This window comes from Capsicum annuum, chromosome 1, assembly GCF_002878395.1.
Source record: "Capsicum annuum cultivar UCD-10X-F1 chromosome 1, UCD10Xv1.1, whole genome shotgun sequence".
In the NCBI taxonomy this organism is placed as follows: domain Eukaryota; kingdom Viridiplantae; phylum Streptophyta; class Magnoliopsida; order Solanales; family Solanaceae; genus Capsicum; species Capsicum annuum.
Window position 1 is genome coordinate 16,916,776 of NC_061111.1, and position 23,312 is coordinate 16,940,087.

Genomic DNA, 23,312 nt, shown 5'->3' on the forward strand with positions numbered 1-23,312 from the left:
GCTTCAACATTGTCAAATACCCAACCTATTTTCATGATGTAGACAATATTTAGTACATAAGGATAAGACTTATGAAGTGAAGTCTTTTAATGATTATCTAAATTTGGAAGATTTGACCAAATAGTTTAATCTATAGGATTGAACGTTTAGAAATCACCTGTGAGAGCGAAGTGGAAGCCACTTCAAGGAGAATGTTAGTAAAGGTCTATTTTTTAAACTCTCATGAAATCGGGACGTGTTCATGGCTGAAAAGAATAAAACTGTAAGAACCATAAACAGTAAAAAGCTGGTTGTGTGACATGTGTTGTCTAGTTATACATTAAAGATCGATAGTTCAAAGATATCAAATCTACCAATTAACCGAGTGAAACTGATATATGTTCACTATGGAAAGTTCAAAGGGAAACCTACTTATCCAGATGCAATCAGTCTTTGCTAAATAATCACATGCTTGTCCATAAATTCTTTAAAAGATAGTTGTTCCTCATTCATGTGGGGGATTGTTGGGTTCAAGGTGTATGTGTGAATAGAAAATAGAGGAAAAATAGTGGAGGAAGAGAGAGTCACCAAATTGGAAAGTGTACTTTTATATTAGAAGGTTCACTAATTCTCCCACATTAGCGGAAGAAGGGAACTTTAGAGTATTTATAATAAGGAACACTTACTCCACATGGATAGTGAGGCAAGAATAAGGTGGTGCCTCGTGCTGACATCATCGTCGCTCGCTCGGCTCGGTTTCGGCTCCGGATTTGGATTTGGATTTGTATTTGTCAAATGATCAATCGATGAGATCTACCTTTTAGATGAATTTTATTTGAAACTTGTTTTACAAGTGAAAAATTTAATCCAAAAATCTGATATAATTATTTTTATCTAAGTGCGGGTGTATTTCGAAGGCCATGCAAATGCATACGCAATTCATCTCGAAGGGATGCGACCCTTTGAGGAAAAAGACATACTGTTTCGGCCTGCGGGCGTAGATGTAGCACAGGTACACAACCTTCAGGTGTAGATGCAGCGCAGGTAACCACTGGAGTTAGACAGTGTTACCTATGGCCGCAGTTCAGGTGCAGATCCAGCACAAAGTGGGTGAAGGTGACGTGACTGTACTGAATAGGTGCCTTTTTGCTAAACCAATGCATCCTTTCCAAAGGACACATTAAAGGCTATAAATACCTGATATATTCCTCAGGTATAGATTTGATTTTTAACAGCAAAAAAATACTCTTAATATCTTCAAAAAACTTGTTGTGATCATTAGTTGTTGAGTGAGTTCGATGAATCCAATTATTTGTGGTACCGCTATAGTTGGATTGAAAGCCATTTTATCCTGGGAGGAAGATTCCATAACCTCAGGTACAGTGAGGAAATTATTCGTTAAGGACACTCCGTGAAGTCGAGGGACTTGGCTTTACATTTCTGTTTCATCTTATTTCTGAAAAATAACACACTTATTGGATAGATTATTTTTAATCTTGTGTTGAAGGTGTTAAGGAACTTCATAAGTGTTCTTGTTTTAGACTTGAACTTGTGTTGAAGTTGTTGTTTCCTATATATAGATTCTTGTACTCAAAAAAATTGAAAAATAACAATCTTAAGGAATAATATTTCGGAATCTGTAGTGCTTGATTTTTAGAGATTAAAGCTTTAAGCTTTCTACTCCGATTGAACTTAACAAGTGATTTGAATACAGAAAATCTGCATCACAAGTTAAAGATCACTCAGTTGACGATTGAAAGTCATAAAAAATTTATCGTTAAACTAGAAACAAGAGGTGTTTAAAATTGTTGCACCTTTTTATTAAGTATTTCGATATACTAAAGGTACTTTCTTGTAGTGACAGGAAGATGACGACTGATAGTCAAGTGCATGATGCTGCAATAATTGTGGTGGCAACTAGTATTGCCCCAACAAGTCGTATGAATACTCCGCTGATGACACCAGCGGAGAAACCCAGAAAGTTAGCGGGTATTGATTCAAAAGGTGGCAACAGAAAATGTTTTTCTACCTTACAACTCTGTATCTTCAAAGGTTCACATTTGAGGAAACTCCGAAAGGTGCCCGAGGGAACCTCTGAACAAAAGCGATTTGTGATTGTGGAGGCTTGAAAACACTCAGATTTCCTTTGTAGGAACTACATCTTGTGTGGTTTCCAAGATGACCTCTACAATGTGTATAGTGGAAAAAAGAAAACAAAGGAGTTGTGGGGGGCGCTAGAACAGAAGTACAAGACAAAGGATGTCAAAACTAAAATGTTATTCATTGCAAGATTCCTGGAATATAAGATGATAGACAGCAAGTTTGTTGTTTCCCAAATGCAGGAACTGCAAGTGATCATCCATGATCTCCTTATGGAAGGTATGATTTTGATAAATACTTTTGTTTAACAATTTGAAAATGTTCTTAGTATTCACATAACCTTTATTGTAGGTTTGATCATGAATGAAGCGTTTCAAGTAGTTGCAATAATAGAGAAGCTACGACCAATGTGGAAGGACATCAAGAACTATTTGAAACACAAACGTAAGAAGATGTCTGTCGAAGATCTAATCGTAAGATTGTGCATTGAAGAAGACAACAAGGCTGCGGAAAGAAGATCAAGAGGAAATTCTACAATGCATGGAGCAAATATTGTAGAAGATGACTACAACTCCAAAAAGCAAAAGAAAGTTGGAAATAAAAACAATCAACCCAAGAAGAAATTCAAGAAAAAGTGCTTCAACTGTGGCAAGATTGACCAGAAATCAACAAATTGTTGGGCCCCTATAAAAGGCAAGAAAAAAAACCAAGCAAATGTGGCTGAGTCTAAGAAAGAAATGGATGATCTGTGTGTCATGCTTTGTGAATGCAACTTGGTGGGAAATACTCGCGAATAGTAGATGGATTCCAGTGTCACCCACTATGTTTGTGCTAATAAGGAGTTGTTTTCAATGTTTGCTCCGGATCAAGGAGAAGAAAAGATCTCCATCGCTAACTCTGCTACTGCAAAAGTAGAAGAAACATGAAAAGTATGCTTAAAATGACTTCAGGCAAAGTGTTGACACATAATAATGTCCTGTATGTAATAGAGTTAAGAAAGAACTTGATTTTTGTATCACTTTTAGATAAAAATGAATTCAAATGTGTAACTGTTTCCAAAAAAGTTGTAATTAGCAAAAGAGAAGTGTATGTAGGAAAAGTCTATCCCACTGAGGGCCTATATAAGATGAACATAATGACTATTGAAATCATTAAAAGTTCTGCTTCTTCTTACTTGCTAGAGTCTTATGATTTGTGGCATAAATGATTAGGCCATGTTAACTAAAAAATATTGCATAAACTGATTAACTTAGAAATTTTACCAAACTTTGATTGCAATAAATCAAAGTGGCAAACATGTGTGGAATCAAAATATTCTAAGCATCCGTATAAGTCCGTTAAAAAGAATTCCAATCCCTTAGACTTAATACACACTGACATTTATGATATGAAGTCAACACCATCACGTGGTGGGAAAAAGTACTTCATAACTTTTATTGACGATTGCGCTAGATATTTTTATGTCTACTTGCTAAATAGTAAGGATGAAGCAATAGATGCATTTAGGCAATACAAAAGTAAAGTTAAAAATCAGTTGGAGAAAAAGATCAAAACTATAAGAAGTGATAAGGGCAGAGAATATGAATCTCCCTTTGCGCAAATATGTGTAGAGAATGGAGTAATCCATCAAACTACGGCCCCATATTCACCTCAATCTAATGGAATTGTAGAAAGGAAAAACCGAACTTTGAAGGAAATGATGAATGTCTTACTTTTAAGTTCAGGTTTACCGCAAAACTTGTGGGGTAAGGCTATCCTTATAGCCAACTGAATACTCAATAGAGTTTTTCATAGAAAGACACAATCAATTCCTTATGAAAAATGAAAAGGAAGAAAATCCAACTTGAAATATTTTAAAGTATGGGGGTGTCTAGCAAAGGTCCAAGTTCCTATGCCTAAAAGGGATAAGATAGGACCTAAGACTGTGGACTGCGTGTTCATAGGATATGCTAAAAGTAGTAAAGCATGTCTATTTTTGGTTTATAAATCCGAACATTCGGAAATTAATAAAAATACTGTAATTGAATTAGATAATGCTGAATTCTTTGAAAATATTTACCCGTATAAAACTAGACATGAACAGTCTAGTGGGGGGTCCAAACGACCTCGAGATACATAATGATGAGAATCCAAGATATAGTACACATCAAAGAATGTCAACTTTGTTTGGATCAGATTTTGTAACATTTTTCTTAGAAAATGAGCCTCAAACTTTTAAAGAAGCGATGTCGTCGTCAGACTCATCCTTTTGGAAAGAGGTAGTCAATAGTGAGATTGATTCAATCTTAAGCAACCATATGAGGGAGTTGGCTGATCTTCCTCCTAGAAATAAACCTTTAGGTTCTAAATAGATCTTCAAAAGAAAAGTAAAAGCGGATGGTACTATTGACAAATACAAGGCAAGACTTGTAGTAAAAGACTTCAAACAGAAAGAAGGTCTTGATTACTTTGATATATGCTCGCCAGTAACAAGGATAACGTTGATGCAAATGTTAATTGCCTTGGCAGCGATATATGGTCTTGAAATCCATTAAATGGATGTGAAAACTACATTCCTAAATAGAGAATTGGAGAAAGAAATTTACATAGAACAGCCTGAGGGTTTTGTGGTTCCAGAAAAAGAAAATAAGGTGTGTAAACTAATTAAGTCGTTGTATGGACTAAAGCAAGCACCTAAACAATGGCATGAAAAGTTTGACCAAACCATGTTGGCAAACGGGTTCAAGATAAATGAATGTGATAAATGTGTTTACATTAAAGACACTCCAAATCACCAAGTCGTTGTTTATTTGTATGTGGATGATATGTTGATCATCGGTAGAGACATTTCTGACATAAATGTTACAAAATGAATGCTTGAGAGCGAGTTTGATATGAAAGACCTTGGAGTTGCGGATGTGATCTTAGGAATAAGAATCCATAGAACTCTACAAGGTTTGACATTGTCATAGTCTCATTATATCGAAAAGGTACTTGACAAACTAAAGTATATGGAATTCGGTACTGCCAAGACTCTATTGGATGTGAGCTTCGTACTTCGAAAGAATAAAGGTGAAAGTGACTCACAACTGAAGTATGAAAGAATATTCAGATGTTTAATGTATATAATGAATTGCACACGACCAGACATAGCATGTGCTATTAGTAAGTTGGGTCGGTACACAAGTGATCCCAACAAAACTCATTGGATGGCAATGAAAAGAGTTTTGGGGTATCTTAAATACACTCAAGACTATGCTTTGCATTACAATAAATATCCCGCGGTACTTGAAGGATATAATGATGCAAATTGGATCATCAGATTGAATGAAGAAAAATCCACAAGTGGATATGTATTTACTATCAGTGGAGGAGAAGCGTCTTGGAAATCATCCAAACAGACTTGTATTGCTTGCTCTATAATGAAATCTGAATTTATCGCATTGGATTAAGCCGATGAAGAAGTAAAATGGCTCCAGAATTTGTTGGAAGATATTCCTTATTAGCCCAAACCAGTGGCACCAGTATGTATACACTATTGACTATGTAAAGTCAAAGGATAATGCTTTAGATCCACTTACAAAAGGCCTATCTAGAGAAGGAGTAGAAAGGACATCAAAAGAAATGGGTTTAAAGCCAAGGACAAGTCAGCTGGCGGTAACTCTACCTACCAGACTGGAGTTCCCAAGAGCTAGGTTCAAGAAGATCAAACAAAGTCGTGTCTGTCAGCTTCAACATTGTCAAATACCCAATCCATTCTCGTGATGTAGACAATGTTTAGTAAACAAGGATAAGACGTATGGAGTGAAGTCTCTTAATGATTATCTAAATTTGTCAGATTTGATCAAATAGTTTAATCTATAGGATTGAACGTTTAGAAATCACTTATGGGAGGGCGAAGTGGAAGCTGCTTCAAGGAGAATGTTAGTAAATATGTCTATTCTCTAAGCTCTTATGAAACCGGGACGTGTTCAAGGCTGAAAAGAATAAAACTGTGAGAACCATAAACAGTAAAAGGTTAGTTGTGTGACATGTGTTGTCTAGGTATACATTAAAGCTCGCCGGTTAGAAGATATCAGATCTACCGATTGACCGAGTAAATCTGATGTATGTTCACTACGAAAAGTTCAAATGAAAACCTGCTTATCCAGATGCAATTAGTCTTTGCTAAATAATCACATGCTTGTTCGTAAATTCTTCAAAAAATAGCCATTCCCTATTCATATGGGGGATTGTTGGTATCACGACCCGATTTCTTAAGTCGTGATGGCGCCTACGTTATCCCACCAGTAGGCAAACCAAACCATAGCCCGAAATGATAGGTAACGGGCTAATAGGCAGGGACAAAATAAAAGATCGTGTATGATGATAAAAATCACAATAATAAGTGAAAACTAAGAAGAAAGCATATGTATTATATCAAAACGAGAGGAGGAAAAAGGGTCAACTATACAAATGAATCCCTCCCAAGACCTGATAAGGTCAGTACTAGAGTCACTACTAATAGGTACCCAGAGTACTAGACAAAAATCTAAAATGTACACAAGTAGTCCCGAGTGAAAATGACTAACTAGAGTGGATAGAGGAGTTTCAACTTTGGACGACAGTAAGCTCACCCCGCTCTAAACCAGCACTGAAAGGTAGGAACCGTGTCAACGCCGATTGCTAGTACCTGGATCTGCATCAGGAAAAAGATCCAGAAGTGTAGTATAAGTACCAAAAATCACAGGTACTCAGTAGGCATCATCGGCCAACTGAGCTTAATACAGAAAAGGTATTACTACAATGCAAGGGCATAATCTGAGTCATTAGTAAGTAGGGATGGAAAGGTAAACAACTACCAAGCTATGTAATGGGTGTAAAGGAATAAACTTGTGCAATACAAAAAAATAATGATGCAGTAATAACAAATAAATCAAACATAACGTAACTGAGCCCCCATAAGCCTGCTAGGCACACTAAAGAAAGATAATTAACCCAACCGTACCCCTATAAGCCAGTGGGACACACAAGTGGTGAAAGTAAACATAAATAATTAGATGCCGGACTTGAACCGGAACTCAGAGTAACCCCAACTATAATCAGATGCCGGACTCAAACTGGAGTTCATAGTAACAATAATAGTCAATTGCCGGACTCAAACCGGAACTCATAGTAATCATAATAGTCAATTGCCGGACTCGAACTAGAACTCATAGTAATCATAATCCATCGATAATATTAAAATCCATATCATAACAATATAAATGTCTAAACAATCATTCATTAATCTTAATTAAAAAGGGATAAATTCAAGATTTTTGCATTTTAGCTTCACGTTTTAAAGTAATAGATGTTATATTATGTTAAAAGATAATATTTCAATATTTACTAGAACGAGGTCCTAATCCGGATAAATAAGACAGTTTATATAAATCAAATAATATGCATCTACAAGTATTTATTCAAAGCTAGCATAATAGTTCACAATTTCAGTATATAAGCTCAATCTAAAAGTAGGGTAAACCTAGCCTACCTGGAAGCCAAAGCTATAGTATCAGTCCGCGAAGCTTTCGAATAATATCCCACTAGAACCCGAATTTGAATAATCAACTAATAATTTAAGTGCTCAAATTGTGCAAAAATATTTTCGCACAAATCTTGGAACGTGCAGTACATGGCACTTGGTTGCCTTTTGTTAAAAGGAAAAAAAAATATTTATTGAATAACCCTACTATCAATTATGCATGTGTCTATATATATATACCAATATATGTATAAATAAAGGAAGATAAAAAACCTTTCCAAATGGCCAATGGACAAGTGTGCGGCTGCAGCTACAAAATGTTGTTGTCCACACTTCATCCCACGTGTACGGTTAAATTAATTTCTTTACATTGCGTACATAATCGGGTATTACATAAATTCATGGTAAAATAATTCTAATATTATGAATATACCATAATTAATAGAAAATTATTTCTAACAAAACCTCTATTATATAATAATAATAGTTTAACATTTCTCAAAATTACTATCTCCGCTTAAAATATTAATAAATCATAAAAGTCCATTATAAAGTGATATAAATATATCATTACTTAAAGAATTTTACAAATATCGAAAATATTCTAGAAGGGTACTAAATTATATTTCTACCAAATGCCAAATTAAAATAAAGAATCCACGATATATTTAGATAGTACTAAAATTATATGAAAAATACAGGAAAATGACCATAAGAGTCATTACAGTTGGTTTCAAGGTGTATGTGTGAATGGAAAATGGAGAAAAAATGGTGGAGGAAAAGAGAGTCACCAAATTGCAAAGTGTACTCTTATATTGGAAAGTTCACTAATTCTCCCACATTGGTGGGAGAAGGGAACTTTGGAGTGTTTATGATAAGGAATACTTACTCCACATGGATAGCGAGGCAAGAACAAGGTGGTGCCTCGCGCTGCCGTCGTCATCGATCGCTCAGCTCGTCTTCGAATTTTGATTTGAATTTGTCAAATGATCGATCGATGAGATCTATCTTTTTAGACGAATTTTATTTGAAAGTTGTTTTACAAGTGAAAAATTTAATTCAAAAATATGATATAATTATTTTTCTCCAAGTGGGGGCGCATTTCAGACGCCATGAAAATGCATACGCAATGCATCTCGAAGGGATGCGACCCTCCGAGGCAAAAGACACACTGTTTCAACCTATCGGCGCAGATGCAGCGCAGGTACGCAACCTGCGGAGCAGATGCAGTCTAGGTAGCCACTGGGATTGGACAGTGTCACCTGAGGCCGCAGTTCAGGCGCAGTTCCAGTACAGACTGGGCGCAAGTGACGTGACTATACTGAATAGGTTTCTTTTTGCTAAACCAATGCATCCTTTCCAAAAGGACATATTAATGGCTATAAATACCTGATATATTCCTCAAGTATAGATACAATTTTTGATAGCAAAAACCAATTTTAATATCTTCGAAAAACTCGTTGTGATCATTAGCTATTGAGTGAGTTCGACGAATCCAATTATTTGAGGTACCACTATAGTTGGATTGAAAGCCATTTTATCCTGCAAGGAAGATTCTATAACCTCGGGTACAGTGAAGGAAATTATTCGTTAAGGACACTCCGTGAAGTCGGGGGACTTGGCTTTACATTTCTGTTTCATCTTATTTCTGAAAATTAACACACTTCTTGGATTGATTGTTTTTAATCTTTTGTTGAAGGTGTTAACTTCATAAGTGTTCTTGTTTTAGACTTGAACTTGTGTTGAAGTTGTTGTTGCCTATATATAGATTCTTGTACCCGAAAACATTGAAAAATAACACACTCAACATTCAAATTAATAGCATAGTAAAAAAATCGAAAACAATATTAAAATAATATAAATTATGTTTCTTATGATACAATACTAATACTTTTGAACAAATAATTTTATCTCTACTACACCAAGATTGTGGCTTATTGACTAATGAAGTGAGTTAACAACAATGACATCTCAGGTTTTAATTAGCCTATGCTAGTGGAAATTGTCAGATATCTTGTAGAATTAATTGAGGTGTGCGAGAGCTGGTTCGGATGCTGAGGTTATCAGAACTTCAATTTCAACAACTACCAAAATTAATGCTACGCGCCAAGGAGGGAGGGTTTGGTTGGTAAAAATGGGGGATTTTCAGAGCCCATTTTCGGTGGGAGACTTCATTGTAACATCCTAGGCAAACATACCACTTCGGCAAAACAAAAGAGAGATGTTGATTGTTGGTATATACGAAAGCGAGCCCTAGACCCTTGTGACACATTTTAAAATCGTGCGTGCCTATCCCAATGCCAACAATTCAAGCTATTACATCCATAGTCCTGATGTTCCGTCCAACATAAGAACAAATACCACTTAAAGATTCAGCAGCTTTCCCTTCTCGACTTGAGCAGAGAAACCTTTGAAACTTTTCACTTCCCAAATAACCGTTAAGCCTTACCAAAATCCTAACTATGGAAAAAGTAATATTTTCCTTATAATCTATAACCATAATATAAAGCATTTTCTTTTGTGTGTTACTGCATTAAACAACTTTTTTTCTCATGTACCTTGGGTTCCATTACAGTCGTATGTTCTGTGTGCAGCAAGGTTACGCTTCATCTCAAGGAAGACAAAGTAGACGTTTGCGTGGTGAAAAAGAGCAAAGTTTGGATATTTTCATCCACATTTTTTACTGCGTAGTTTCTGACAGATCATCTCTTCCCTGTGATTCCAAGAATTGATGGAATATAAGACAATGAAGACAAAGATGGAACAACTCCTACAATGACAATTGACAACGGATCAACATCGAAATCAAACTAATAGACAAACAAAGAAGAAATCCAAACTTACTAACAGTAGCGTTATCTATATAATTTTGAGTGCTTTGTCCAAATCCTAACAATGAAAATGTAATATATTTATAATAACCGTAATGTACAATACTTGTCTTGTGTGTTACATTAAACAACTTTTTTCTTTGTATCTCTTTGGGTTCCATTAGAACTGTATGTTCCATTTGCAGCAAGTCATGCTTCATCTCAAGTAAGAATGAATACTACTTAAAAGATTCAACATCTTTACTTCAGTGGAGAGTCCTACGAAACTTTTCACTTCCCAAATAATCGTTGAGCCTTGTCAAAATCCTAAGAATGATAAGGTAATATATTTCCTTTTAATCTATAACCATAATGTACAACATGTTCTTTTGTGTGTTAAATTAAACAACTTTTTTACTCATGTACCTTTGGGTTCCATTAGAGTTGTGTGTTCCACCAGCAGCAAGTCATGCTCCATATATCTCAAGCAAGCCAAAATAGATAGTTGTACAACTTGGAAAATCACAACCTCCTTACAAAAGAAAACCTAACTGAAAGCAAATTAAAGAGATAGGTTGGTACTTTTAGCCATTTTAGGTATTACCATAACAGACTAACCCATGTGTCTATAGCTATGTATAATTCCTCTAGACAAGTAATGAAATATCACGTTTTTATTTGACTACAAAAATGGATCCTAATTAACTGAATTCCGAGTAAAGTAACTTTAATATGTCATATATCGCTCACAAGTAATCTTTAATGCTGGCGAAGCTAGAAGAACAACGCGATGTCAAGGGAGCGAGCTGTTAATTCATCTCTGATATCACTGCTTTAACGATTAATCAAGAACTGAAGGTTTCTCAATTGTTGAACTTCTCACATAGATTTATGAAAAATCACAAATAAACACTTGTATTTGCACGAAATTCAGTTCCGAGTCGCCAAATCTATGAGTTTTCATTCAGACATTTGGCATAGTTTTAATATCATCACCTTAACTTCATTTCCAATGCAAATCAATGCTGATTTTCAAGTTCCCAGCTTCAATATGGGGCTGACCTAAAAACAGAAAAGGAAAAAGGAAACAAATACAAACCAAATCAATTTCCATTCGATTATAGAAATGCGGAAGAAGTTAACATTCATCAATCATTAGTATTACCTATCAAATGCCATGTTGTTGAAACGTCGAAGATCAATGGATAAAGCTACTCAATGAATAAAAGAGGTGTGTTTGAAAATCTTCTTTCATTTTTTTTTTTTGCTGCTTTCCGAGCTTGCTGGAGTTTTCTTACAAGAAATAGGCAAAGTATACCTCATTGTGCATTAGATATTTTGTTTTTCCGAGAATTCATGCCCTTCCAAATGATTTCACAAATTGATTGAACAGCTCCTGCAATGATAACAACGAACTGAAACTAGCTAAAGGAGAAATTTTTTAAAATAACTGGAAGGTTATCCGAAGTGTAAGTGCTGTTCCTAGCAGCATGAACTTTATCCTTAGATGAGTTTGCCACCGATCCTTTTAGATGGGAACAAAGAAACTTTAGGCTAGACCTCACAAGTCTCACGTGTGAACATGGTTCAAGCTATGGACGTCATACATACATAATTCAGAGATAGAGAAATTAATGATTGCCAGAATGTAGAGGGATGAAGGAAGACCTTTATCGACACTGATTGTATACAATCATTACCCTGGAACACCTCTTCCTTGATCAAGGAAACTTCAAGAATACAAGAATTGCTATTGCAATGAAACTTCAAGCAAAGAGACAAATGTAAAACACCAAAAAAATTTAGCATTACATGAATGGTGAAAAGGACAGTCTTTTACTATGATTTAGGCAAAAATTACACTCACATTCATGAAATAGCTGCCAATTCCTAACGAAGGAAGTTTACTTTCCTTTCACCAACTGAGCTAAGAACATATTGTTAGCAAAATCATCCTGATCAAGAAAAGAAGAAGATTTAAAACTCGTGGATAGTTGAGGCCAGGTAATTTCATTGTTCTGACGCTTTTAGATACCGAATTATTTGGAAACAACATTGCGAATTTTTGATATATAGGAACCAGAATTTTCTTCCACAATTACCTTGGATATTCTAGTAGACTATAGAGACTCTGCATTACCGGAGGACAATAAGATTCTACATGTTATCAAAGCACAACGATGAACATGTGCATCTCTAAACCGCATCCTCCTTACTCAGGTAACTGGAGAAAGGGAAAAAACAAGAATTATTTGATGAAACTTCAAGTAATGCATAGGCAGGCGAATTAACAGCCGTACGTATATTACATCTCTAGCTTTTTCAAATGAAAAATGACCCATATTTCAAAAGACTTATACATCTGGGGTTGACATATCAACGCATTGTGAATGATAAAAAGGATTCTAATTTGTTTATATTACATTTTGCTATGAACTTTCCTAGATAAAATTATTACTCCTGTTTCCTACCTCAATTAGTCTTTTTTCTCATGATGTATAGGAATTTCTGTAGTTGCAACATGTTACCTTTTTTGCCATTTTTCATGCTGATCTCAAGATGCTTCCTCAGCTTCACAGTGGCAATAGAAGCTACACGCTGCTCAACAAGATTTAACTTAGGAAAAGAATTAACGAACAAGCAAAGAGAAGTAATGAAAAATCAAAAGCTACTGAGTCGAAAAAAATTTCTTACATTTTTCAGAGCAATACTCATTTTAAACATTAAAGATATTCCCGATCAATCTCAAATTTAGGATGGCAATGGGGCGGTGCGGGTGCAATGTGGTGCGGGTTTTAAGCTATGCGGGGTGGTGCGGGTTTTAAGTTATGCTGGGCGGGGTGGGTGTGGGGCGGGTTAAAGTATTTTTTTTTTTAAATGGTGGGGTGCGGTGCATGTTGCAGTTATATGCCGGTTTAAATTAAAAAAAAAAAATTAAAAATTAGTATTGTTCTCGTGAATATACCTAAAATTATATGTATTTTTACTTAAAAATTGATGATACTTAAAATGATATATATAACACTACAAATAAATAATTTTATAGTAGTTTTTTTAACATCTCTATTCATTTAATAAAAATATCTTATTTGATCATTACTTGTACATGTTATACTTTTTGACAATTTTTAGTGACAAGTGATATAATAGAAATTAGTTATTATTTTCTAATTGTAGATTTAAAAATATTATGATTTTTAATGGAGTTATGATTTTTTTTAAAAAAAAGAAAAAAATAAAAACATGAGATGGTGCGGTGCGGTTATGCACGGGTATAAATGTGGGGCGAATTTATGCGAGTTTAAAAGTGATGCGGTGCAATTTTAAAACTTGTGGGTTTAAAAAAAACCCACACCGCACCATTGTCATCCCTAAATTCTCAATGCAGGAGATACAAGCAATTTATGACAAGTAACCCCTTTCTCAAAATTCTAGACGTGGTTCAAGTGACAGGCAGTTGGAAATACATAGTTCAGACTTCAGACACAGAAGAGGACAGTCCGATGGTTCTGGAAACAATTGGAGATTACGCCAATGATATATATGCAGCTCAGAGACTGAACAACTCCTACAATGACAACAAACTGTCAAGTTATCTAGACATTAAAGCACAACGAACAAAGCACTTCCAAATGAAAAAGAACCGAGTATGAAAATTTTCCTTTAAAATCTTTGCTTTCCAAGCTTTATAATAAGGAATGGGCAAAACTCCTGCAATAATAAACGGATTAACAAACTGAAAGAACAGAAAAGCTAATAGACAAAAGGTAACGGTCACATGATCTAGACAGTAAGTCGTATTTTCAATAGCATGATCTTCATCTTTGAACGAAAAAAATAATATTTTGGGGGCGAGAGAAATTATAGTTTTTAGGTAATTTAAAAAATTAGAATTTACCTCGAACTATTATATTTTTTTAGAAAAACTCCACTAATTATTCCTCCCAATTATAACTGTTCCAATTGTTTCATTCTTGTCAAGTCAGTAGTGGTTAATGCTTATAAGCTAATATTTTATGACTTTTTTTAAAAAAAATGAAATATGTTTTTCAAACACAATTTGAATGCATTTGGCTATGAAAAAACATAATTTTTTGGAGTTGGAGTTGGAGTTATGTTTGGTCGTGCATATAAATTGGAGTTGTTTTTGAAATTTTGTGAGAAAAGTAGGAGCGAAAAAAAGTAAAAATTTTCAAACACAATTCCAAATTGTATTTTGAAATTCTCATGGCCAAACACATATTATTTTCACTTTATTAACTAGAGTGAAATAATTTTTCAAAAAAAAATAAAATATTCCCATGGCCAAACGACCTGTATCATTTATTTTACCCAAAACTTCACCCAATGGCTTAACTAAGGAAAATAATTAACAACAAACAACGGGGAGTAATAAGCAAAACTAAAAAGCTACTGAGGAAAAAGAAAAACTTACATCTGTGGGAGCTTCGTTTTTATTAATCATCACAGGCATTCGCATCAAATATTGAGACACCGATATATATTTCAGGAATATGAGCAATTTCTGGCCAGTACTTCCCCTTGTCAAATTCTAGGAGTGGTTCGAGCAATGGGCAGGAGGAAATATATAGTTTAGAGAGGAAAGAGGGCATCCCTTTTACTGGAAGGGATTGGAGATTAGGGCAATCCTTGATGGTCAGCTTAGAGAGGGAGGAGGGAAACGTTAATTCGGGAAGGGATCGGAGATTAGGGCAATCTGTGATGGTCAGCTTAGAGAGGGAGGAGGGAAACCCTGATTCTGCAAGAGATTGGAGTTGATAGCAATTGCTGATCTCTAGACGTCGAAGCGAAGTGAGGTGCCCAAGACCTTCAGTCGGTATTGAATCGAGCTCATCATGGCGATATAAATGTAACAATCAGAAAGAGAGAAGGGAAGCCCTAGTTCCAGCATTGACTGAATTTGAGGTAAATTACGAGTCCATAGATATTCAAGAGAGGTGAGGCTTTTAAGAAGTTGGTTGTTTAATGTTTTGAGATTGGTTATGGTAAGCCTTCGAATAGAGCAAGGCAACTCCCAATTCTCACCACCAAAAATCTCTTCGTCATTGCCATTGTGAAAGATGTGCAACTCTATGAGAGAAAGGAGTCTCTGTAAACACCATTTCTTTCGCGGTTCACCATTTTCTCACAATTAAAGATCGAGTTGTAAATTGAAGGGCAATCCTCCATCAGGAAAGCACTCTATTTCTGGACAACCCCACAATTGCAGTTCCTTAAGAGATGAAAAACATACGTTCTGGCACCCGCTGCAGCTTTTTGCAATCGAAAATATCCAATGACGTCATATGGGTCCCACATGCCACCGAAAGTATTTCAAGATTCTCGTAAAAACTAATAGAGTGTTTGAGTCCTATTTGGAATCAAAAACCTAGTAAGGTTTTGGCAACTCCTTATACAAATTGCGTGCTCTTAGGACCAACTCAGGTGATGATATAGAATCACATTCATCAAAGCCATGAACTTTATATCATGAACCTCATAATTAGCATAATTTTTTCATTATATGTGAGTTGTGATCAGAAGTCGATTCTGAATCAACTTAACCTTATCTAATGAATCTTTTGACATTATCCAATGTATACTTACAAAGTGGGGTCAGCGGATGGTAAAGTGTACGCAGTCCATACCATTACCACTGAGATAGTTATTGTTTCCGATAGACCCTTGGCTTAAAGACAAAAACAATCTAAAATGACAGGAGTAATAGAATAACAAGAAACAATAGGTAGCAAAACAAAATAAGATAATAACATTAACAAATAAAGACAGTTCTTTTATTTATTTGTTCTAGCAAATGTGACTTACAAAGTATGACAACACTATAAGATACATTAGACTTCATATTTGTCTTCCTTGATTTCTACAATCATTTCACCATGCTTTATACCCTTGTACCACTTAGCGCATGCTATATAAGCAACTAAATCTAAGATTGTCAAACCAGCTAACAGAAAGTAAAACCTGTCTAGGTGACCCTTGTTAAGATTTCCCGGGATCCATCCAGACATGTTATCAGTTGTAGAAATTTTCATCACTACACTGACTATTAAACTGCTCACGTAGTTTCCAAGTGATATCGATGTCATGCACAGTGCACTTCCGAAGCTTTTGAGACCATCCGGTGCTTGTTCATTGAAAAATTCTAGCTGTCCTACGTACATGAATACTTCTGAAGCACCTATCAGAGAGTATTGAGGAACCTGCCAGAAGATGCTTAGAGAGCTTGAGCCTTCGCAGTGTGGGCAGTCTTCTTTAGCGTACTTGAGTCTGTAGCACTCCACAATTGCTGCTGAAAGCATTGCCATCACAGCAATGACAAGTCCGATACCCATCCGTTGAAGTTGAGTTATCCCTTGGGCCTCGCCCTTGATCATCTTAAACTTTTTGACCAAAGGATCAATGACTTGACGGTAAAGGAATACTAAACTCGCTACACTCAAGATGTCAAAGGCAGACATACTAGCTGGTGGAATTCTAAAGTTTCCTATTGTTGTCTTCATGGCATCACCTTGCTCAACAAAGATTGATGCCATCTGGGTGAATACAACAGAGTAAAGTATAGTACATAGCCAAATTGGTAACAGCCTCAAAATGCACTTAACCTCTTCAACTTGTGAAATAGAGCAAAGGCGCCATGGGTTACGATTCTGCTTCTCATTGTCAAGTTCTTTGGATGTGATCAGGGCCGCTCTATCCAAGAATCTGCGGTTCAAAAGATTTATTAGTGCATCTTAGAATAGGAAAAATACATAGCCATACATTAAGCATCTATGTGAATCGTTTGAATTGGACCTTAGTGCTTTGGTACTCACTTGAAACCATCGGTATGGAGCATTTTTCTACCAGCAGCTTTGGAGCTCTCATCGTTGCCTTCATAAAATACATCTTCTTTCTCTGACGGTTCTATTCTCCACCTCTTTGATGCAGCGACTATAACCTGAGAAAACCTGGTTATAGGGTTGCCACTACACCTGAAGTGCCTATACTTGGCACTGCCACCAAGAAAGAACACCAATCCAGCAAAGGAGGACGCAGCAGATGCCCAGAAACCAAGAGCCCACATACCATCATCCTCAAAGTAGTCTAAAACAGTGTTAGAAAAAAGAGAACCAAGGTTTAGGGACAAGTAGAAGTAACTGAAGAAGGCCACTTTGGATGGTTTCTCCCTAGGATCACGTTCATCGAACTGATCAGCTCCAAAGGTAGCAATGTTAGGTTGATAGCCTCCGTATCCTAGAGCGATCATATACACAGAGATATAGAATAGACTAATCTCCATGTTTGAATGCTCTCCACATAGAGTTTTTCGATCCCCACAACCTTTCGGTTTCAGCAAGTAAAGTTGTGTTGCCAGTGATAATAGTACCAATCCCTGTTAACAAGCGAGCCGACCATTGAAAGCGAGATTAATAAAGACAAACATAAAACTTTGTAGTAATCGTTCCATTACTAATAGTACTCCATCCGTTCCTATTCATATGACACTTCTTGTATTTTCAGACAAATGTTAGATCTTTGACACAATTCTGTTTCTATACAAATTTCAGGAATTCAAATTCATTACATTTTGAACTTGGATATGATGTTTCCTTTAGTAGACAAATATTCCAACTATTATTTCAATGTTTTCTTCAATAGTCACTACTTATATTGTACTAATACATAACACTGTCTGGATTTAATTAGTGTGTCATATAAAATACAGAATAAAAGGAATACCTAGTGCAGTTAAACTTCGAGTGGACTTAATTACATTTTATGTTGTGTGTCGTAGCTTTAATAAGGTGCAGGTGTAAGAGGCCAAGTAAATGGATACTTACAGTTACATAGATGACCTGGAAAATGGCACAACTTTTGAATCTTCCCCAGTAAGAGTCACTAAGAAAAGCACCAAAAAGAGAGAAGATATAGACGGTGCCAGTCCATATGCTCACATTGTTAGCTGCTTCAGCATTGTTTTGATGCAGCACCCTTGTCAGGAACAACACCAAATTCACCCCGACACCAAAAAATGCGAGAGTAGCTAAACCTTGATTCACTGGATAAAATCACAGTGGAAATATAAAGTTATAAATCGTATTTAGAAAGTTAGACGATTCTATTTTTTTTTTTTCAATTGATAGAGAAAAGAGTCTTTGTTCATGAGATAGTTAAATCAATCAGTTTTGTTTTATCGACGTTACATTCTCCTGCATACTGCAATTTAGTGTGTAGGTAAATCAATCAATTGAGACCAAGACACAGTTGTGAAATTGTGGAAAACTCTCAACTTCAGCCTCTCAAGTAAGATAAAAGAGCATCCATCTGTGCGATAGTTGAATCAATCACTTTGGTTATGCGGATGTTACATTCCCCTAAATAATGATATTTAGCATGGCTAACTAGGTAAATCAATCAATAAAGACCAAGGCACACTTGCTGAATGTGGAGAACTAGAGGCGAAGCTGGGATTTTGAGTTTATGGCTTCTGGATACTAGAAGAGGTTATGTACTTGAGTTTTTCAAAAATTATAACACATATTAAGTGAATTATTAAACACCAATAAAGAGTGTGAGCCAAAGCTATTGGGTTCTACAAAACCCGTACCTCCGCCCCAGTGGAGAACTTTCAGTTTTAGCCTCTCAATAGGATAAACGAGCGTAGGTATATGAGATGCATAGTTGAATTAATTAATTTGGTTATGTGGATGTTAAATTCTCCTAAGTATCTAGTGGGATTTAGTGTCTACAAAGGTAAATCAATCAATCTAAGACCAAGACACACTTGAGAAAATTAGGAGAACTTTCAACGTTATCCTCTCAAGATAAAAAGAACACAAATTGTGGCAAACAATTTATATAGTACTAGCCTACTAGGTTTGATGATTAGATCACCTTCATTCTCTACTTTCCAAAAAGCTTCTTCAAAGTGAGTTTTACTTTCTTAGATTAATAGGTTTTAATAATTAGGTAAATCTTGAGCCGGGGTTTATAGGAAACAACCTCTACTTCATCCACTAGATATGTTATTATTATTGTAATAATTAGGTAATAACAACAGACATTTCATTTCTCTATCTTCCAATCAACTTTTTGTCAAAGTGCTATGCACCATGTGTTTTATAGTTAACCATGACATGGATGTGATATTCCTATACAAACATTTAAATCATTCAATATCAATAGTAAAAGGTAGTATTTATATTCTACATTATGTTGTGGACAGAGAAACAAAATGTAATATTTTGCTTCCTCTTTTATTCCCCTCTTTTAAATCATGTAATTAAGTATCTAAGCCAACACTCAAAAGTCAAAACTTGCCCACACTATGGCCTAAGGCCAACTTGCCAACATGATATATGTCCTAATGTCAAAACTTGCCAACACTGTGCACTTTTTGCCTAACTGTACGCGCGGGCGAAGTACTCTAATCACTAATTATTTTACTTCAGATCTAATGTGACCTATTTGTCACCTTATTATTTTCCATGAAAATGAAGCAATCCTAATTATTATGACATGTCGAATGACTTTTTTCATCATAGAATATAAACCACTTTCCATACTATATTCCACACCTTTTCCTTATAATCTTGATTAGTAGAATGACCAATCAAGACATGTAAAAATCCTCCACTCTGGACTTGTCACTACACTCTCGATTAAACACAAGGTACGTATGACCAATCACAAAACACGTGTGATACGAAGGAACTTAATTACTGATACGTCTTTCTATTTTTAATATGTTATTCTTCTGTATACTATAAGCCAACGATAACAGCACTTCTACTTGTTAATATGCTTTTCGACTTTTAAGACTACATCCTTTTGTGTACGAGTCCAACGGTCAATCATAAAAACATTATAATTAACAATGCGGAATTGATTATTGATCGATACGCTTTCAGTTTTAATCTGTCATTCTTCTACGTACTAATCCAACGACCAATCAGGAAAACTGTATTAAGCACTTATGTTTATTGATACACGTTTTAGTAATACATCATCCTTCTACATACTAGTCCAACAACCAATCAGAAAATCGTGTGACACTAATATTCTTTAATACCTCTCAGTTTTTAATCTATCATCCTTCTAAGATGCCAATTAATTAATGCGTAGATCTAAACGCTATATATTCTCTCGTACTACATGCTTTCCTCTTGAAACTTACATAGTTATAGCCAGTTGGAGCTAAAATTAAGTTAAATTGTACCGTACCTAGTTAATGCGCTTCAATTTTATTTTCCTTCAACAATTTTTAGAACTCATCGACTTATAATCACCCTTACATCCCTAGACGTAACAACCATCCCCAATATCTCAACATATACCAACAATCATGTTTACTCAACATAAATCCATCTGATCAAATTATATTTTAGGAAAAAAATAACAATGTGGGGCCACAAAGAACATTAATTTCTTGCCATTATATATGACGTGGCACCCACATTGGGGATGAATATATTTACGTGTGAGAAATGTCTTTTCCATTCTTGCATGCTTTTGTCACCAACCCTCTCCCACCCCACCTCTTCCACTTTTCTCTCTTGTTTTTTTCCTCTTATTTTTGCTATTGCTGCCAAAATCCTGTCACAAAGTACAGAGAAACTGGAAGTTCCTTATGTGAACTCTTAACCCCTTCATCCCCCAACCTCCCAAAATGTTATATACATACAAGTTTTATATACGTATATAGCTGTCAATTGAAAGAAAACAGTATTTTGACACGTGTCCTTCGCATTTACTTGTAAAACTAGACTTTGCTCTTATAAGTCTTGACGTTTTCCCATGTGATAGCTGCCTTCATTTATTACTTAAACTCACCGTTTCCCAGATTTAATATCATATTTTCCTTTTCATTGAGTATTTGTTTTAACTAAAAATAGAAAAAGAGAAGTACTCTTATTATTGTTAAGGTGTATAATGTATATAAGTAAATAATTAACAAGTTAAAATGGATTAAAGGAGTAGAAAGTAGAAATCATTTTGAAGAAGTTGGAAACTCTAAGGAGAACTTGAAAAAAAAAAGTGTTTTGGAGTCTAGACTCTGGACATACATTTAGCAGTAACAATAACATATTCAATAAACTTTACGAGTAGTACGCAAATATTATCTTTATTTTATGCAGATAAAGAGGTTGTTTTCTTTACATAAAAATAGTGAACAAAACTTTTTTTAAGCTTGTTCATTTGCAAAATCTAGCCAAAAAACTAGTCCAATGTACATATATTTTTCTTTGAAAAAGGATTTATTTTTTTTATATATATATAATATCTTTTATGTTCGAACGGCTCCTAAGAAAACCACTTTTTCAACACTCCAAGTCAAAAACAAAGGGGAAAAATTGAGTTGGTCGTGAAGTTAGAGAACTAATATACCATATACAGATGTGTGACAATATCTTATCATATTTTAATGTGGGAAAAACTATAGTATATAATAGAAAGATAAGTACATTGAAATATCACTATTCTTTTCTTTCCATCTGTTTACCTTTTTCAGGGCGGACCTACATATATTTGTTCGGTTATCCGGCACCCACTAAACTCGATGCGGAATAGGTAAAATTAGATAGAAAATATTGAAAATAGGTACTCCCTTCATTTAAAAAAGAATAATCTACTTTCCTTTTTAGTCCGTTTAAAAAAGAATGACCCTTTCATTTTTAGGCAATACTTTAATTTCAACTTTTCACCTGGCATGTTTAGGACCACAAGATTAAAAGACATTTTGTTACATTTGACACAATTTTAATTTAAGGCCACAAGATTCGAAAGTCTTCTTTATTTTCTTAAACTTTGTGTCAAGTCAAAGTAGGTCATTCTTTTTTAAATGAAGGGAATATATAATATATAAAAATACCCACTAAAATAAAAGTTGATTGGGTGTATTGACATTTAGGTTGACTTTAAGGTTTTCCATTAGAAGGGATGCCCCGAGTTTGAACCTCATTGAGGTGAATTTTTATTTTTTTCAGTTTTAAAATTTTTTAAGCACCTACTATGTTTAAATCCTGGGTCCGTCACTATTTTTTTCAAGAAAGAAATATTTTAATACGTAGAAAAAAGACATTTTTTTTTCTTTTAGAGGAACTTACAGAGAAGCGTAATTGCAGCTAGCCATTTCCCAGTATTTGCTCTATTAGCAGGCATTCCATAAAAATCAACAGTTCCGTCATTGGTACACTCTTCTTCTTCTCCTTTCAAGTTGTCCTGCTCATCACATCAATATTTCAATTCCAACAAAAAACAATCAAAAATAATGGAAAAAACGAAAAAAAATAGACAAGTTAATTCACTAGAATTTTAGTGAATAAATACTAGCTAGGTGATCATTCTGTTTTCACTTTCTTGAAAACAAAATATAGAAAACAAATGTGTTCTCTTTGCATGAGAAGATTATCAAGATATGAAAATTAAATCTAATACTTTTTATGTGCCTTTCTTGATAATTTTAAATTTATGTTCTTCTCTAGAAGGTGAATGGTTGACGCTAGAAATAAGGAGGAGATAGCTAAATTAATGTAATTTTTTATTTTTAGAACTAGTTAAAGTCTTGATCATCACAAAAGAGAAAGGAAAAAAGAAGAAGTAGAAGATGAAGAGTGCAAATTAGTACCTCTTTGGAGAGTTCCAAGGAAGTCATTGTTGATGATTCAAAAAGACTACTTCAAAGAGAGTAAATTGATTGAGTGTAGAAGTGAGTAAATGAAAGTGAGTGATGCATTTGTATTTATAGAGGTTTGAGGCATTTAACTAGAGAAGGGTGGAGATTAACTTGGTGAAAGCCTTTATAGTTTCATTTCACTTGAATTTTGTTGAAACATAATTAAATAAATAAAAATATATTATTTTTAATGTTTTAAATTTTTTTAATGAGATGTCACATAATTCATTATAGTATAAAAGCATGATTGGGCATCTCGATT

At 34.9% G+C, this 23,312-nt stretch overlaps 1 protein-coding gene and 1 pseudogene across 1 annotated transcript; both read right to left on the reverse strand.

Annotated features, from left to right (window-relative positions):
• Positions 1–14,831: 14,831 nt before the first annotated feature.
• Positions 14,832–16,025, reverse strand: LOC124897245 (annotated as a pseudogene).
• Positions 16,026–16,147: 122 nt separating this feature from the next.
• LOC107869375 (protein NRT1/ PTR FAMILY 7.3) lies at positions 16,148–23,151 on the reverse strand. The gene is made up of 5 exons (XM_016715914.2): positions 23,003–23,151; positions 22,482–22,596; positions 18,216–18,433; positions 17,208–17,767; positions 16,148–17,097 (listed from the first exon to the last, which is right to left on the reverse strand). The coding sequence occupies exons 1-5, from the start codon at positions 23,027–23,029 to the stop codon at positions 16,227–16,229; spliced, it is 1,791 nt and encodes a 596-aa protein (XP_016571400.2). The 5' UTR covers positions 23,030–23,151; the 3' UTR covers positions 16,148–16,226.
• Between the last annotated feature and the right edge of the window lie 161 nt (positions 23,152–23,312).

Coding starts and splice junctions, on each gene's coding strand:
- LOC107869375 (XM_016715914.2), bottom strand. CDS start 23,029: ATGACTTCCTTGGAACTCTCCAAAGAG. Junction 22,597..23,002: donor CCTTGGAACTCTCCAAAGAG/GTACTAATTTGC, acceptor TGTGATGAGCAG/GACAACTTGAAAGGAGAAGA. Junction 17,098..17,207: donor CTCCATACCGATGGTTTCAA/GTGAGTACCAAA, acceptor TTTGAACCGCAG/ATTCTTGGATAGAGCGGCCC.